A 16,873-nucleotide genomic window follows, 5' to 3' on the forward strand; every position below is an offset into this window, starting at 1 on the left:
CTTTTCCTAGACATCAGGCTGCCTTTTCCTAGACATCAGACTGAGTGGAATTTCCTTCTGCAGCTCCGATATGTACAGATGATTGTATCACACTGGTCTCAAATACAAGTTAACAGCAAAACAGCAATTTTTCTCTAGCTAGCCTGTAATTACAAATGTACACATTTATCAACTGGGCAAACTTTACAACTAGCTGGTGTCCCTTCAACACTGCAGAACGGGATTAAAAGGAGACAGAATAAAGATCCCAGCCTTCACAAGCACAGCCTGCAGCAGAAGGCAGGACTCAGGCAAAATACCCATGACAGAAAACGGCCACGGTCAGCAGGATAATGCCATTGATGTTCACTATCGTCCTCCACAAAGGCTTCTCCGAGGTGTCTGTCATCTTCAGCTTCATGGCTGCCTCCTCTTCCTTTGTCATTTTGGGACCCTTCTGCTGGTCCAGACCACAAAACAGGTCATAGGCCCGCCTGAAGCATCCTTTTTTCTCCTCAGGAACTTCTGTTTCAAGGGCAAAGCATAAAAGGATTGTTGGATACAGAAGCAGGAGGCACCAGAAAAGGTTTCCAGGGGAGATGCCATTCCATGAAACATCTGCCATTTTGCAGACATTTCCCAGTTTTCTTGTTTGCAAGAATGAAAATGGTACAAATTTATGTTTGTATAAACATAATTATAAGATGATGTTAATAGATGGATTCTACATCCTTATGATCAGCTTGCCTAAGTTTTATCTCTGTTGGGCCCAATGTAAATACATTTTAATTTAGAACAGTCAGAATCAAACAGGAAATAATAGTTTATGAGAGAGAAATGTTAACAATTGGCTGGGGACTGTGACATATGAAGAACATGGAAAACTCACCTCCCAAACACAGAAACTCATGTCTGTTTGCTACATCACTGAAAAGCAATGAGATTGGCATGACTCAGGAGTGCACTGGCTACACCTGGAAACTCCAAGGCTTCACAACAGATCCAGCCATGTGATAAGGATTGGTCTGAATAGTCCCTGATACAAGGCAGCAGTGATCAACACTTCCAGGGCTTAAGATCTGATACTGCTGTGTCGAACCATTCAACTGACCTTGCCATTCAAAGTGGATGCCCGCCAAGGGAACTAATTCTGTCTCCTGAGCCCAGGTGTGGCATTAGAGGTAGGCAGACCTGGGTTAGAATCTCAGGTTTGTGACTCACTAGATACAAAATCAAGCCCACTGTGTTTTCAGCACCATGGTCAGGGACCACTGCTCTCCACTCTCCCAGTTCTAAGAATCACAGACTTACTGAATTGGAAAGAACCTCAGTGGTCAAGCACATACATGTGTCAGAACTGGAACCAAAACCCAGCTTTATGGCCTTCTTTTTTTTTTGCTTTTTTGAATTTTATTTTATTTATTTTTTTATACAGCAGGTTCTTATTAGTTATTCATTTTATACATATTAGTGTATATATGTCAATCCACTTTATGGCCTTCTTAATTCACCTCTCATATTCAAGTATACATAAAGTTGGATAAATAACACCTTCTTCATTAATAAGATTTCCTGAGAGACTGCCCAGTGTGTAGTAGGGGTTAGGAAGTGTTAGTCCCCTTCCATTCCCTCTCTTTTCTCTCACACACATAAAAAAGATAGACAAACCTCCTTGTACCCCTCCATTTCAGTAAACTCTACCAAAATAGGAGAATGGGGAGGGATTAGCAAGGAGTTGGGCTCACTAACCAGCCCAAGTGAGAAATGCCTGGTTATCTGGGTCAATAAAAAGTTGGGTGGCCTTGAGAAAGTCTTTATGTCTCATTTTCCTCATCTGTAAAATTGGAAGACTTACACTTGCATTATATGCCTTATAAGTATGATGCAGTGCTAAAATGTATCACTAGACTAAAGTATTCATAATTAAAATGTTATGATCATATCAATATCAGTCATGATGACAATGGTGCTGGTGGTGATGATATGGGGATGATGATGATGCAGCTGCAAGTTTCCTCATGCTGCCATTTCTCAGAGAATGTTGAGGGTCACACCTATTGCCTGCAAAAGCCCTCAAGAGATCTTCATTTTTTGAACTTTAATAGGGCAGAGTGTTCAGTCTGATTTCACCATGAGTTCAAGAAACAACAGAATTCAAGTGCTGCCAGGAACCTCAGAAGTCACTAAGCCAGTTCTCTAGTCAGTGTAGGAGTCTCCTCTATGGCATCCCTGTTAGATGCATACTTGCTGCCCACCCCTTTCCAGACAAACACAGTTAGAAAACTCTTCCTTAAGTATCAGTAATGACGGTGATAACTATAGCCAATTCTTATAGTGGAGGATTATGCTTATAGTGGAGGATTATGCTATGAAGTGTAGCCTATCATTTAGAATACTTTTGTGAGGAACTTGACCTTTAGAAAAATGGAATCTCTTGCCCAGGGTAGTAAGTAGAGAATTCAGGATTCAACCTCAGTTCTCCCCAAATCCAAATACCACACAGTTTCTGCACTATCCTGCCTCCATACTTCAAGTTAAATTGGAAGAGTTCTTTCCACCCATCTGTCTTAAGCCTTCCCTGTGGTGCAGAGCTAATCTCTTCTTCCACATTAAAACATGCAAAATATGCCTCATCCATGTTCCTTTCAAATCTGATATTCTCACTCAATGTGGAGACATTTTGAGGGGTGGGAGAAGTAGGGGGCATGTTCACACCTGCCTGGCCCAAGGAAGCAGGAAGGGGCAGCCTTTTTCAATACCATGGCCAGCTGCCTATGGCTCTAGGTTCCTTCCAGCACTTGCAGGGTTACATTTCAGAACTGAGAGGTCTTTAGAGATCTCAGAGCAGACTACATCAGAGCTGGGACCATAGGCAAAGCCTCTCCCTTCCTGGGCCTCAATATCCATGTCTGTAAAATGAGGTGATAAGACCAAACAATCTCTAGGGCCCTTTCCAGAGCTAGTTCTATGAGTTTCCTGATGGCCAGATTCAGACCTTGTTGTGCAGCATCCATGCTCCCCTTCAGATGGAGTGATGAGACCTCCAGCCCAGTACCAGGTAAAACACATATGACCTTGTGCTACCACACTTCTGCACACTGCACATCACCACAACCATCTTCCATGTGTGCACCCCTCCCATCTAGGGAGGAAAAGCTGCAACACAGAAGTTGAGGAAAGCATTGCTCCATGATCAGGATAAGTCTCTTGGCATTGCCTAAGCATTATCTTACTGGACTTCCAGGGAAATTTGATTTTTTAAATATGATGTGGTAAGCCGGTAAGACACAAGACCCTACGAGCCTCTATCCCATCCCCCTGATATCACTAGAACTGACCATAGCTTTGGTTCCAACTTCTTTCAGCTCACAGGCTATGTCGGAAGAGTCCTGAGCCTTCCCTTGTCCCTAGCCAAGCCCCAAACCAAGTCAGGGTGGCATGTATCTCACCCACGCTTACTCACTGAGCACTAAAAACCAGGGACTGAAGAGCTGGGATGATTTGGTATCCCCTTCCTCCCCTTGACCAGACCTTGAGTAAACTACTCAAAACCCACTTATCCATCTCACCCCACACCCCACTCCTCACTCCCCTCTAGTAGAAAGATCTGAGCTTTGATGAGGCACTTAGTGAAGGCTTCAGTAAGGTGGTCTTGCTGTTGGAGGAGTAACTCTTTAGGGCTTAGGAATAGGCTCTGAGCCACAAATCACCTGTTTCAATGGTCTCCTCTGAGGTTTCTTGAATGTCCTCCTCTTCTGCATCCAGGTCAATACGCTCCTCTTTGCTGTTACGCAGGCTCCAGCACAAGCGGTAGAGCTGTGGAGAAAGCAGAACAGGTTAGCAGAAAGATCCAAACAGTGTCTTGGGCCAAGAAGTTGAGAGAACAAAGAGATGTATATCAAGAAAGGAAAAGGAATGTGGCTCTCAATACCATAAAGAACACAGATAACAGTTCCCATCCACAGCACTATCTCTAAATATGCTGGAAATGTGGATATAAATCTTACACACGTGCACACCAGCCCCTATGCTATGTGCATATTCAGAGGCTATGAGACTGCCTTGAACATAGAAATGTTTTGAATGAATGATCTCTTGTTACATATGATAAGTGAATTTGTTCCATTTAGCACCTGTGCTGGGAAACAAGGCTAGACACCCATTTATCTAGACCAGCAGTGTAAGATCAGGTTTTCTGTACTATATTATGGGGGGAGAATTGTAGACTCAATAAGCCATTTAGAACAGGGAACAGCTGGAGGTGCAGTTTCTATTGACATAAAACCAGAAACTACTTTACTTCAAGAGGAAGCATGGAATTAAATGTGTTTGGGGCTACAATACTTTCAAAAACTGAGACATCAAGAAGCAATTAATACAACATAAAGTGAGCCTGTGACAGATTTGGCCACTAACCATGATGGCGGTTCTGCTGCTATAAAAGCAATATTTGTTTGATATTAAGGTTGGTCACAGTTTTGAAAATTTGGCAGTGAGACTGAAGGTCTCTCAGGGATTCCGTAAGCCCTGTATTTGTCCACGCACCAGAAAGGGATAAACAAAACCCTTTCTCTTTCTCTACAGACAAATGCGATCTTGGGTTAACTCTCTAGCTCTGTTCCTTGGAAAACTGAAAAGGATAGAATGTCACCTGTGCTGGGTTATCAGACTATATTGCTTATGGTAAAAATGACCCATAATTGGTAATCTTCATCTGCATTGGGAGGGCTGCGAACATACCCTAAACCAAGGGTGACATCTAGAGTTAAAGAAGAGTACTTGCGATTTTTAAAGTCTTGAATCAATTAGACTTTGATACTATTTGAAATTTCTTAAATTCTATGGGCAACTGTTTGGAGGCTTAATTGGGAAAAAATAAAGGGTAAATCATACTTCAGATTTCCCTCAACGTGGTGATTTTTATAACCAGGTATGTCCCTTGCTGGGACCCCTGGAAGCTATGACCAGGAGATTGTTACAAGAAATATGTGTTGCTATCTGGGGCATAAGCATCCAAGCCAGGGTGACCCCTGTGCCTGCCCATGTGATCTCATTCCCTTGTACCGAGCTGTCACTTGGGGAGCAGGATCCAGAGAATAGCCTCTGGAGTGAAATGAGGTCTGCTGTGAGGACTCCTGCTGAAGACACACTCTTAACACTGCTCTACTGGGAAACCATGTTTTCTGTCCTGTATCCTTCTACATGACACCAAAAGCAAGGATGGCCTATTTTAGTCATGTGAGTTGGTGACGTCTGATTGAGCCAAAGGCAACCAAGATGGGTGTTGCAGCATGAACATGAAACCAGGGCAGGACAGGTCTCCCAGATGGATACTCACATGCACATCTGGAATGGGCTTGGTGAAGAGGGAGACAGCCAGGATGATGATGAGAGAAATGACAAAGAGGATGATGGCAAAGTACAAGTAGTGTACACCACAGATAATTGTGGGACAGTTGCTGGGCTCCATGCAGCTCCCAGTTCCATAGGCAAACTCAGCAATCATACGGGACACCCCAATCACAAATCCAATGATCAGTCCCCAAAAGGCTCCCTGTGAAAGAAAAACCAGGGTTAAGAAACACTGTATACAGAAAACAGCTGCACATTCACTGTGGGGACAGAGGCAAAAGAATAACAGTGAGAGAAATGAGAGCTCCAGGCTATCTAAAACGGAAACAGTGGAGTTCAGAATACGGCTAGGAATGTTACATCAGGCCTTCAGTGGTTGCGTTTACCACGTTTCAGTAATGTGATTTTACGTAAGTCATAAAACAAGGATTCACAAGATAATGGAGTAAAGTGTCTAATAACTGGTTAGAATAGCAACCTAAGGCCTTAATTCCCTTTAACTTTAAAAATAATTTGAATTTCTCTACCTGCAGCTACTTTTACCATCAGCCTCCAGATTTAGGCACATTCAGATGTACAACAATTACTTGTGAAGTAATTTGTATTCCTTGAAGACATGGAAAAAGAAATTGGGTCTTTTGGGGACAGAGGAGAAAGGAATTTTCCATCACCCCCTTTTATAGATCCAAAGTCACTGTTTTTAATTTGAGAACATAAAATTATACTGTGTGTTTTTACATTAAATTTTGGGTTTACATATTAGAATTATGGAAAGCCCTTAAGAGACTAGTAACATTGGGGGACAATTTTTCAGGTTTTTAAAAAAACCCTTTCTTTCCTCCCTCCCTCCCTCTCTTCCTTCCTCCCTCCTTTCCTTCCTTCTTTCCTTCCTTTCAGTCAGTTCTCACCTAGAGGACAAGGTCTGAGTCTACAGGTCATATTTTAAGAGGACCAATGACAAAGCAGAGTGAGCACATAGAAGGGTGGCCAAAAGAAGGCTTCGTGATTTTGTCAAGTGTTGGTCTGAACAGCTCCTTTGCTAGCCATCTGTACCCCGACACTGTATATTACAGTTGTGCTAAATTACCAGCTATTCTTTAAACGTGTCATGTATGTTCATGTCTTGTCTCTTTGCACAGGTCATTCTCTCTACCTAGGAGGGCATAGGTTCATCCCTTCCTGGGAACCTTGCCCTAGCTGGAAGGTCTCCTCTCCTTCTGCCTAGACAGAACTGGGTGGGTGCATCCTCCTTGCTGTGGCTGCAGCACTGTGGACACACCTCCACACCAGCACCGACCACACTGCCATGTAATCATGCATTCGCTCCTGTCTCCCCATCTGAACTGGGAGCTTGCTCAGAGAAGGAACCAGGATTCATTCCCTGCGTGTTGCTAATGCCTAGCCCTATGCTGGCATCTGGAAGTGTCTGCTGGATGAATAAATGAATAAGGAAGAAGAAAAAGAGGTCCCGTTTGTCCCTCATACACTTTTTCAGTAAAAAATTTATTTCTTAATTTTAGTTTGTGTGAATAGTATTGATAAAACTCGCTTAGGTTTTCCTTTTCTTTTGGCAATTAGTCTGCTCTTATTCCTTTAGTCTCTATTCTCAAGAGGCTCTTGAAAAATCTGGGGGACTTCCTTGGCAGTCCAGTGGGTGGGAATCCACGCTCCCAATGCAGGGGGACTGGGTTCGATCCCTAGTGGGGGAACTAGATCCCACATGCATGCCGCAATTACAAGTTTGCGTGCCGCAACGAAGATCCCGCGTGCTGCAACTAAAACGCAGCAACAGCCTAAATAAATTAATTAATTAAAAGTAAAAAAAAAAAAAAAGTTAGTGTAGCTTAAAATTTATTAAAAAGAAAAAAAGAAAAATCTGGGATCCTTTGAAATTTTCCTCAAGACTTGGTCATCCCTCAGCAAACAGAGTGCGAGATGAGTCCTGAGAATCACTTTGCAGTCTCTGTGTGCTACTCTCCAGAGACTCTGGGCCAGGGCTTCTCACCCTCAGCACTGTGACATTTGGGCTGGATAATTTTTTGTGGGGGGAAGTGGGGTAGGAGGGTGTCTTGTGCATTGTAGAATGTTGGTCTCTACCCACTAGATACCAGTAACATTCTCCAAATCATAACAATCAAAAGTGTTCCCAAATGGGAATTCCCTGGCCATGCAGTGGTTAGGATTCCGTGCTCTCACTGCAGAGGGCCCTAGTTTGATCCCTGATCAGGGAACTTTAAAAATCCCACAAGCTGCACGGCGTGGCCAAGAAAAAAAATGTTCCAAAATGATGAAATAAGGGCTTCCCTGGTAGCCCAGTGGTTAAGAATCTGCCTGTCAATGCAGGGGACACGTGTTCAAGCCCTGGTCCGGGAAGATCCCACATGCCGCAGAGCAACTAAACCCGTGCGCCACAACTACTGAGCCTGCACTCTAAAGCCTGCGAGCCACAACTACTGAGCCTGTGAGCCACAACTACTGAAGCCCGCGAGCCACAACTACTGAAGCCCACGTGCCTAGAGCCCATGCTCTGCAACAAGAGAAGCCACCACAATGAGAAACCTGTGCACCGCAACAAAGAGTAGCCCCCACTCGCCGCAACTAGAGAAAACCCACATGCAGCAATGAAGACCCAACACAGCCAAAAATAAATTAAATAAATAAATTTTTTAAAAAAATAATGAAATAAGAGAATGTTGCATTTATGATGTGAAAATTAGTCATCTCATTTCCTAATTAAAGAGATGAATTTAGTGCACCATTAAAAGAAATGTTCCCAATACAGTAGTTATTGGGTGTTTACATACCCAAAAAGCACTCCCTTTAATAACTTGGAATACTTCTGAAGTTAGTTGAAAAGTGGTTATAAATAACTGCCAAATAAAGGAGAACAATGCTAACAAAATGTGTTTATTCCTTTCAGAGTGTCATAGACATGGACATAAAGATATATAGCTATATCTCCTACCAAGGAAATCAAAATAGTAGGATAAACTGAACCTTTCCTTAAGGAATTTTGAAATGTAGGTAATAATCTGGATTTGGGGTATCAAAGCAATTTCTGTTTGACCAAAATTTTAAAATATGAAATATAATTTTAAAATGTTCACAGATACGAAAAAAAAATGTTCCAAGACATCACCAAATATCCCCTGGGAAAGGGAAAAATTACCCCCAGTTGAGAACCATGACAATCTATTCCAATTCTTAGCCTTACTTTTGTTTTTAATATTTATTTATTTGGCTGTGCTGGGTCTTAGTTGCGGCACTCGGGATCTAGTTCACTGACCAGGGGTCGAACCTGGGCCCCCTGCATTGGGAGCTTGGAGTCTTAACCGCTGGACCACCAGGGAAGTCCCTAGCCTTACTTTTTGAAAGCTCTGGTCCATTGCTGAACTGAGTCTGCTTGTGGCCCACTGCAATACCCAGTTGGGCTTCTAGCCACACTTTCCTTACCTGAATTTTAGAAATCTCCCAGTGAACCAGTTTCTGTCAATCCCTATTGAAACGTATTCCAAGATGTGTGCCAATTTCCCTAACTTTCCAAGATCACTTGCAGGTTTAATTCTGATCTCTCAAGGCCACTTATCCATGCACCCAGTTTTGTGTTCCCAGCAAATCTGGACTATGTTCCTAATGGCAAATGACAAAGGAAGAGAGACACGTGTTGTGATTCACACACCTCAACTCTGGGTCACTGCAGTGAAGTGTTTCCCTGATATATATCTGTCTCTGTCCTATTGAGAGAAAGGGGTTGTCTAACCAAAAATACATCATTGTTTATATTGTTTCAGACAGTCAGCTACATAGTCAACACCCCTACCCCTTCCCAATCCTTCCCAGGCATAGAGATGGTTGGATACAGAGACACTGAGCAACATCCCAGTCAGAAGCCTTATCCAAAGGCATTCTTTTCGTGGTGCTTCAAAATCTGCAACGTTGCCCCACTGATGGCCCAAATTCTTCAGCCTGGCTTTCAAAGGGACTGTGCCTAGTCTAACCTTAACCTGCCTTTCCAGCTGAGTCTTCCATTATCCACACACACAAACTCTCTCAACAGGTGAGATCCCTGACAGTCCCTCATCCCTATCCTGCTTGAGTATCACTACTTAGTCCTTCACTGGGCCCTGAAAAGTGCTGGCTGGAAAATCTAGCTCACTGCCGAACCAAGGAGGTAGCCTGTGCTAGAACTTCCTCTGGAGCTGCTCACCCAGGGGCTACAAACTTCCCAGGGAGTGCCATGCAGTTGGGTCAAAATCACCAGGAGTGGATGGAAAACATACATCATTAGTTGGGAATTAATTTGGAACATGCAGCAAAGAGAAGAGGGAAGTCCGAGAGTATGTGAACCCAGGAGAGTCCCATGGTCCCTGGAGGCTTTTCCATATAAACCCTCAGCAGCACATTCATTCCTGCTTAAGATCTCTGGGAAATAGAATCCCTCCCAGAGAATATACAAATCCAGATGGGAATTTCTGTTCCAGAATGATTTTTCTAGACATGTATGATACCTACCTGCTCATTGACTCTCTTGCAGAAAATAGCAAGCAGGAAGACAGCTGCAATGGGTGGTCCCAAGTAACTGGTGATGGACTGGATGTAATCAAAGAGCTGCCCACTTTGTGCTGACTGCACAATGGGGACCCAGGCAATGCTGATGCCAATCAGCACCAGCATGAACAACCTGAAATCAAAGTCCCCACAATAGCGTGTCAATAAATGCCTCCACATGAATAAATATATATCACTGTGTGTATATATATATATATATATATATATGTGTGTGTGTGTGTGTGTGTGTGTGTGTATATAACTAGCAAATATAGATGTACACATAAAAATAGATAGATAGATATAAAGTTTTATATGACCACAGCAAAGAAAAATAATTAGCAAATTCACTGAGACTCTTTTCTTCTGTATTCTGCTTCTTCAGGAAAATCTTCTTCACCTGTAAGTAAAATGCACTTGATTTTCAATAGTAAAGTAGACCCAGTAACCACCAGGAGAGAATCCCACTTTGAGAGGCAGTGGAGTATAGGAACAGAGTATGGACCTTGGAGCCAGCTCTCCTTTTTTTTCCTTTGGCCACGCCACGTGGCTTGCAGATCTTAGTTCCCCAACCAGGGATTGAACCTGCGCCCTTGGCAGCGAGAGCACAGAGTCCTAACCACTGGACCACTAGGGAATTCTCTAGCTTTCCTCCTTTTGAGTTTCACTTCAAGTCCTGAACAGATTGGAGGGTTCCTTATAACCTCTGGATTTAAATAGAAGGAAGGCTGTGATTCTCTTATCTCTCCTACCTGAATTTAAGGCAAGAGTCTTAAGCTAACCTTTGCGGGGCAGTGTTTTCACTCACATATTTCTCCCTCTAAAATGCCCTTCCCACTGCCTCCCATTTACCCAACTCTTATCCACCATTTTGGATGCTGCTCCCCCAGGAGCCTTCCTCAGCTACTGCATGGTGCACTCATCTATCCCTTCTCTGAGCCCTTGATTGCTCTTACAGGTGCCACAGCAAAGTTTGGAATTGTTTCATGTAACTGTAAGTTCATCTAGGACAGGGACAAACCCCTGGGCAGCAGTCATTGGATGCACAAAAAATATATGAGCCCCAACATAATCTCAGGCCAAGAGGTCCAGCCCTGAGCAAAGCAACAAAATGGTTTTCTTCCCATGTTGCATCTTGAGCCTTATAAATAGCAGAAAAACACCAGTAAACTTCTTTCTAAGGAAAACCCAGTCAGGGTAACCGTGCTGCTTCCGGTGAAGCAGAGTGGTGGACTCTGGCCCAGTGGTCAGACCTCCCCTGAGTGCCAGGTGTCTCATCTCCTGAAAGTGGCCTGCCATTTTCCTTTCCTTCCTTTGCCCTAATCTTGCTCATGAGATTTATGAGGTGGCAGCATTCCCTGGGAACCTTTCCCTTGACAGACATCCCAGGGACTTTTTCCACCTCCCCTGAGGAGGTTGGCCTGCCTTAGCCCCATGGAGAGACACAGCAGAGCTTCTGCTAATCCTCTATCCAGAGCATCTGCTCCATGATAATCGGGATAATGGGCACACCTGACCCATGGATTGATGCTTACTGCATTCAGTATCCTGTTGTGCCCATTACAAGCGTGCACATAGCCTGGTATTTTAGACTTTACAAAGCATGTTCACAAGCATAATATCACCAAATCCTCACAATGGTCCTGAAAAATGTTACAGCAAAGGGTCAAGGTACTGGAGGCACCTGGGTCTAAAAGAAGTCCAGTGAGGAGAGCTGCAGTGTGGAGGGCTGAGAAAGAAAGCGTGGGACAGCATAAAGGGCCTTGGACAAGGACTCAGTTGGCCATGGGTTCCAGTCCTGCCTCTGCTTCCTGATTTGGGCAGGACAAGCCTCATCTTGTTTATTGATAAACTGAGGTTAGATTAAATGATCTCTGATGTCATTTCCTGCTTCAGAAGGACATTGTTTGATGCTCTCTAATTTAAAGTTAAATGCCACTGAAAGCAAATATAACTTGCCACAGAGGTTACTCCCATTCTACCCAGCATGTACCAATCTTCCCCAGCTTGAGGGAAACTCTCTGATCATTCAAGCTTTCTATGGTGCATGACAGGGGGAGCTGAACTTACCTTCCTGCAATCATGAGCTCTTTCTCAGATGCTCTCTTCCGGATCTTGGTGTAGATGTCCATAGTGAAGAGGGTGCTGGCGCTGTTGAAGATGGAGGTCAGGGAGCTCATGAGAGAGGCCAACATGACTGACAGCATCAGGCCTCGAAGTCCTGAAAGAAAAGGAGGTTCTGAGTGGTACATGGAGAACCTCAGCTCTTTTGTGTTTGGAAATTGTGAAGACTTAGAAAGTTTTTTGCCTTCTTACACCACACCATATTCTCTGATTATCTCTCCAGAAAGATTAGAACTTTAAGGAATGGACTGTAGCTTAAAAATACATTGTAAGCCCACAGCAGTCAACAAAGAGCTAGGGACAAAATACACATGAGGTAAATGCTTTGCTGTTGGGTGATTGATGGTGGTGGCGGTGATGGTGGTGGTGGTGATGGTGGTGTGTGTGTGTGTGTGTGTGTGTGTGTACGTGTTTCCATCTGAGCAGACTTTTACAAGGTCTCTCACTCAAAAGATTAATGATAATGAAGAAATAGTTAAACTAGGATTCAAAAGACAAGGTTTCAAGAAAGTGAAAAGACAGCCCATAGAATGGGAGAAAATATTTGCATATATCTAATAAGGGTCTATTATACAGAATATATAAAAAATTCCTACAACTCTATAATAAAAAGACAAACAACCTAATTTAAAATGGGCAAAGGACCTACACAGACACTCTTCCAAAGAAGATAAAGTGGCTAATAATCACATGAAAAGTTGTTAAGCATCAAGGAAATTCAAATCAAAATCACAATAAAATACTTCTTTGCACCCCCTGGAGGGGCTATAATTTTTAAAAAGACAGATAATAACAAGCATGGGTAATGATGTGGAGAAATAGGAACCCTCATACATTGCTGGCAGTAATGTAAAATGGTACCACCACTGTGGTAAATATTTACTCAAATAGTTAAACATAGAGTTAACATATGACCCATCAATTCCACTCTTAGGCATCTACCCAAGAGAAATAAAAACATAGGTTTGTACAAAAACCTGTACATGGGTGTTCATAACAGTATTATTTATAATAGCCAAAAAGTAGAAACAACACAGGGTCCATCAACTGATAAATGGATAAACAAAATGTGGTATATCCATCCAGTGGAATATCACTTTTAAAAAAGGAATGAAATACTAGTACATGCCTACAACATGGATGAACCTTGAAAACATTATGCTAAGTGAAAGAAGCCAGACACAAAAGGACAAATATTGTACATGATTCCATTTATATGAAATGTCCAGACTAAGCAAATCCATAGAAACAAAAAGTGGATTCGTGGTTGCCTAGGGCTGTGGGGTGGCTAGGATGAAACATAGAGTGATTGCTAACGGGTACAAGATTTCTTTGGGGCATGACGAAAATTGTCTAAAATTGACTGTGGTGATAGTTTCACATCTCTGTGAAATACTAACCAAGGAGAGCACGAGGTTGTCCCTACTGAGGCTAGGAGGCCAGGCCATGCTGAGGGCCCACTATTGAGAGTACAATCCCAGAAGTAAAGGTAACCTTAGGGGTCACCTAGGCCTACCACCCATCTGACACACAAATCCTTTCCACAACTTTTCTTCTGCCTAAACCCTGCAGCAACAGGAGCCTGCTCCCTCTTGGACAGTCCTAACTAGGCAGATATCTGCCTGTTGATAGCCTCAGCCACCCACCAGAAGCGGTATTACTCTTCATCCACTTTTCCATCTTTCACATATTCAAAGACAACTCATATTCTCTTGAACTCTCTCTTCTCCAAGCTAAACATCTTCAGTTTCTTGTACTATCCCTGTATAATAGAACTTGACATATATCTCTACTAAACTTCAGCTGGTTAGCTTTGAGTCAACATTCCTGCTTCTTGAGATCTTTTTGGAACATGGTTCTGTCACCTTCTAGGTATTGTATCTGTAAATAATTTTATAGCTGTGTTTTCATCTACAGCCTCACAAGAAGAAAAATAAAGGTTGCCTATTCTGATTATTTTGTCATTTGTTGGGACATTTTTTTTAATGGTCCCACTTGAGTGTCTATCATGTAGACTACAGACTATTGGAGCTATAGTAGGAGTTATAAAGACCATCTCATCCAACTATCTCATTTTTCAATTAATAAAACAAAGATCCATTTCAAGGAGTCAGTAGGTAAGGCTTCAAGTCTTAGTTCTGCCATTCGCTCGGAGTTACTTTACCAGTTAATTGCTCAGCTGCGATAGAGTTTTCTTCCCTCTGTATGATACTCTTCTCAGACTCACGTTCATTTATTCACACAACAAATATTTGTTTAACATAATTTTAGAGCAGTCCAGGCAACAAGTAACGGTATATCAGAGTAGAGTGATGGCGATAACAAGAGAAGGAGGTAGATGAATATAAGAGATACTTAGGAGGTAAAATGGACAGAATTTGGTGATGGATTGGTGGGGGAATATTTACTGACTGAGTGAAGGAGGCTGAATCTGCAAATGAGACAAAAAGGAACAGCTGGAAAGGATGGGGGCAGGGGGCGGGGGGGGAAGACAAACAGAAGAGGATAGTGTTATGGAATCCAAGAGAAGGGAATAACTCAAAAAAGATGAGTGATCAATAATGCTGAATGCTACTGAGCGACCAATGGAAAATATCTATTTGATCTAGCATGGAGAGATCATTGGGGAATCTGGTGTTTACAGAAGCCAGATTCCAGCCAAATGGGAGGAACGACAATGGTACATGCAAAAGCAGCATTTTGGTGTCCTATGTGCCACACAGCTTTCTGTCATGCACAATCCACTCTAGCACAGTATTCAGAGCTACAGTCCTCACCCAGGATCTGCCAGTCTAAGGAAATAGCATAAGCACGCCACAGAGGCCAGAATCCCAGCCAGAACTCTAAAAGAGCCATGATTCTTGTTAATTGCAACCTTAATTAATAAGCAACCCAGCTCAGTGGAATAGTTAACTATTACTCCCATTTTTATAGAAGTTGAATGCAAAGGGTTTGCCCAAGGTCATCTATCCAGTCTGTGGTTTAAAAAAAAAAAATCCAAATTCCTAAATTCTAGTCTTCAGCTGAGTTAACCATGCCAGACGCTGAGTTACTGTGTGGCCTTGGAAAAGTCACTTTCTCTCTGTAGGCCTCAATTTCCCCAACTGTAAAATGAACAGGTTTGACTAGATGGTCTCCATGTTTCCTTTCAGTAATAAAATTTTATGTTTATTCTAAATTTTCCTGATCAATACCTTTGAATTTTTTGTCTCCTGGGACCCCTAACCTAATGAGATTTCCATCCCTTAAGCCAGAATTAGATTTTTCTTCAACATGAAGATGAACAGTAACCATACAGGTCTACCCCAAAACTAACTATTCTGGACTCTAAGTATTCACTTTCTTAGGACACCACATTCTGTATAATGAGAAACCCCCTTGTATCCAATCTACCTACTGCCTTGAACTTCCTCATTCTAGAGCTAAAATTGCTCTTTGCCTTTCTCTCCATGTTTTTCTTTGGAACAGCCTGGAAGTCAATTCATTCTCCAGGTAAAACTCCATTTAGTTCAAGCCTCATGTTAATGTCTGTTGGAGAGCATCGAAAGACTTTCTAGATGAGCATGAAAAAGTCGTGTTTTTCCCTAACATGTTTTCAGATCATCTCCTTTCCATGCCTGACTGATGGACAAGTGCCAGGACTCATGGAGCCCAACCAAGCCAGATGTCTCCTCCCTACTAAGGCAAGACCTGCTCAAAAACTGAGGATGCCCGGAATGAGGCTTTCCCTACTAGCACCCCAGGCTCAGAAACGGCTTTGCCCCAGAAGGCCCACAGACCGCTATGTAGATAGAGCCCAAGCCCAATCAGCCTCCCAAGAAAGACCCTGCCAGCAGGGACAACTCTCACCATTGGGCATGAGCTCCACGACCAAGGTCGGGTAGGCCATGTTGGTACAGCCAACCTTGGTGCCGCAATATTTCTCACACTCTGAGGGCACAGTGCAGGCAATTTTTTCTGAGGAGAGATGAAGAGTCATGTCAGCAAGCAGACATCCGGGAACTATTTCCAAGATTCACCTTCTTAAGACAGGGCTTCAAATAGGACGTTCCTGCCCATGGCCCTCACATGGTTCCACAAAGAGCACAGCTCCCACTAAGCCCTTCCATGCCATCCCCCTGCCCTGCTGGTCCTGACCATTCCCAAGCTCTGCCTGGGGAGGAAAGACAGTTCCTAGGCAGATGAGGGAGAAGCAAAGAAATGCTTACGTAGGAAAGGAGAGGGCATGGTCCTCAGACTTTAGCTAGCTACTCTGCTCAGCAGTGACTGTGTTCTTGTTTCTCCTGAAGATCACAGTGACTTGCTGTTCCTAATTTTGAGGTTTGTTTTCAACAGCTCTTGCAAGTAGGGTTGAACATCTAGACAACTAAGGGAATTCCCCAGCGGGAGGAATGTGGGGTAGAACTTCCCAGATGTGGAAAATCTGGGCTAGAAATAGAAAGGCAGTAACCTGGGAGGGGAAGGGGACATGACCTAGAGACTTGGAGGAAGTTCTAAAAACTTCTATAGAATTCAGATCTACACGCATTTATTAGGTACCTACTACAGGTAGGTCATTTAGTGCTGCCCCATATAGTACCAAATCATCACAGCACCACCTCAAATATTTGTCTGTGTGTTATATCCATTATACTTTAAAATCTTCAGTTAGATATATTTTTCTCGTGACAGGTGAGCCAGTATAGGAGGGTGAAAGCACTATTAGGAGCATGTAGCCAATGGCAACAAGTGGCCCCAGACTGTCTTGTCTTCATTTTGGAAGGTGCTCATCAAACTTTCACTCTGTGGTGCTCTCTTTTTGCCATTATTTTATATTCCAGGAAACAGTTTGGACCTATGATGGCTGACCGAAAAACACACGCAAACGGAA

The 16,873-nt window shown here is 43.0% G+C and overlaps 1 protein-coding gene across 2 annotated transcripts in view; it reads right to left on the minus strand.

The window, feature by feature from the left end:
• Window positions 1-286: 286 nt before the first annotated feature.
• Window positions 287-16,873, minus strand: part of SLC5A1 (solute carrier family 5 member 1) — a gene marked incomplete at both ends in the record, with an annotated part of 49,432 nt that continues 32,845 nt past the window's right edge. The window contains 6 exons of one of the 2 annotated variants that reach the window (XM_079942666.1): window positions 287-504; window positions 3,690-3,795; window positions 5,318-5,533; window positions 9,844-10,012; window positions 11,950-12,100; window positions 15,853-15,960. In XM_079942666.1, coding sequence (XP_079798792.1) covers window positions 287-504; window positions 3,690-3,795; window positions 5,318-5,533; window positions 9,844-10,012; window positions 11,950-12,100; window positions 15,853-15,960 — 968 coding nt within the window. The remainder of the gene's footprint in view (window positions 505-3,689; window positions 3,796-5,317; window positions 5,534-9,843; window positions 10,013-11,949; window positions 12,101-15,852; window positions 15,961-16,873) is intronic. The other variant, XM_079942667.1, reaches the window with a different exon arrangement.

The sequence above is a fragment of the Stenella coeruleoalba genome (genome assembly GCF_951394435.1).
Source record: "Stenella coeruleoalba genome assembly, chromosome: 14".
In the NCBI taxonomy this organism is placed as follows: Eukaryota; Metazoa; Chordata; class Mammalia; order Artiodactyla; family Delphinidae; genus Stenella; species Stenella coeruleoalba.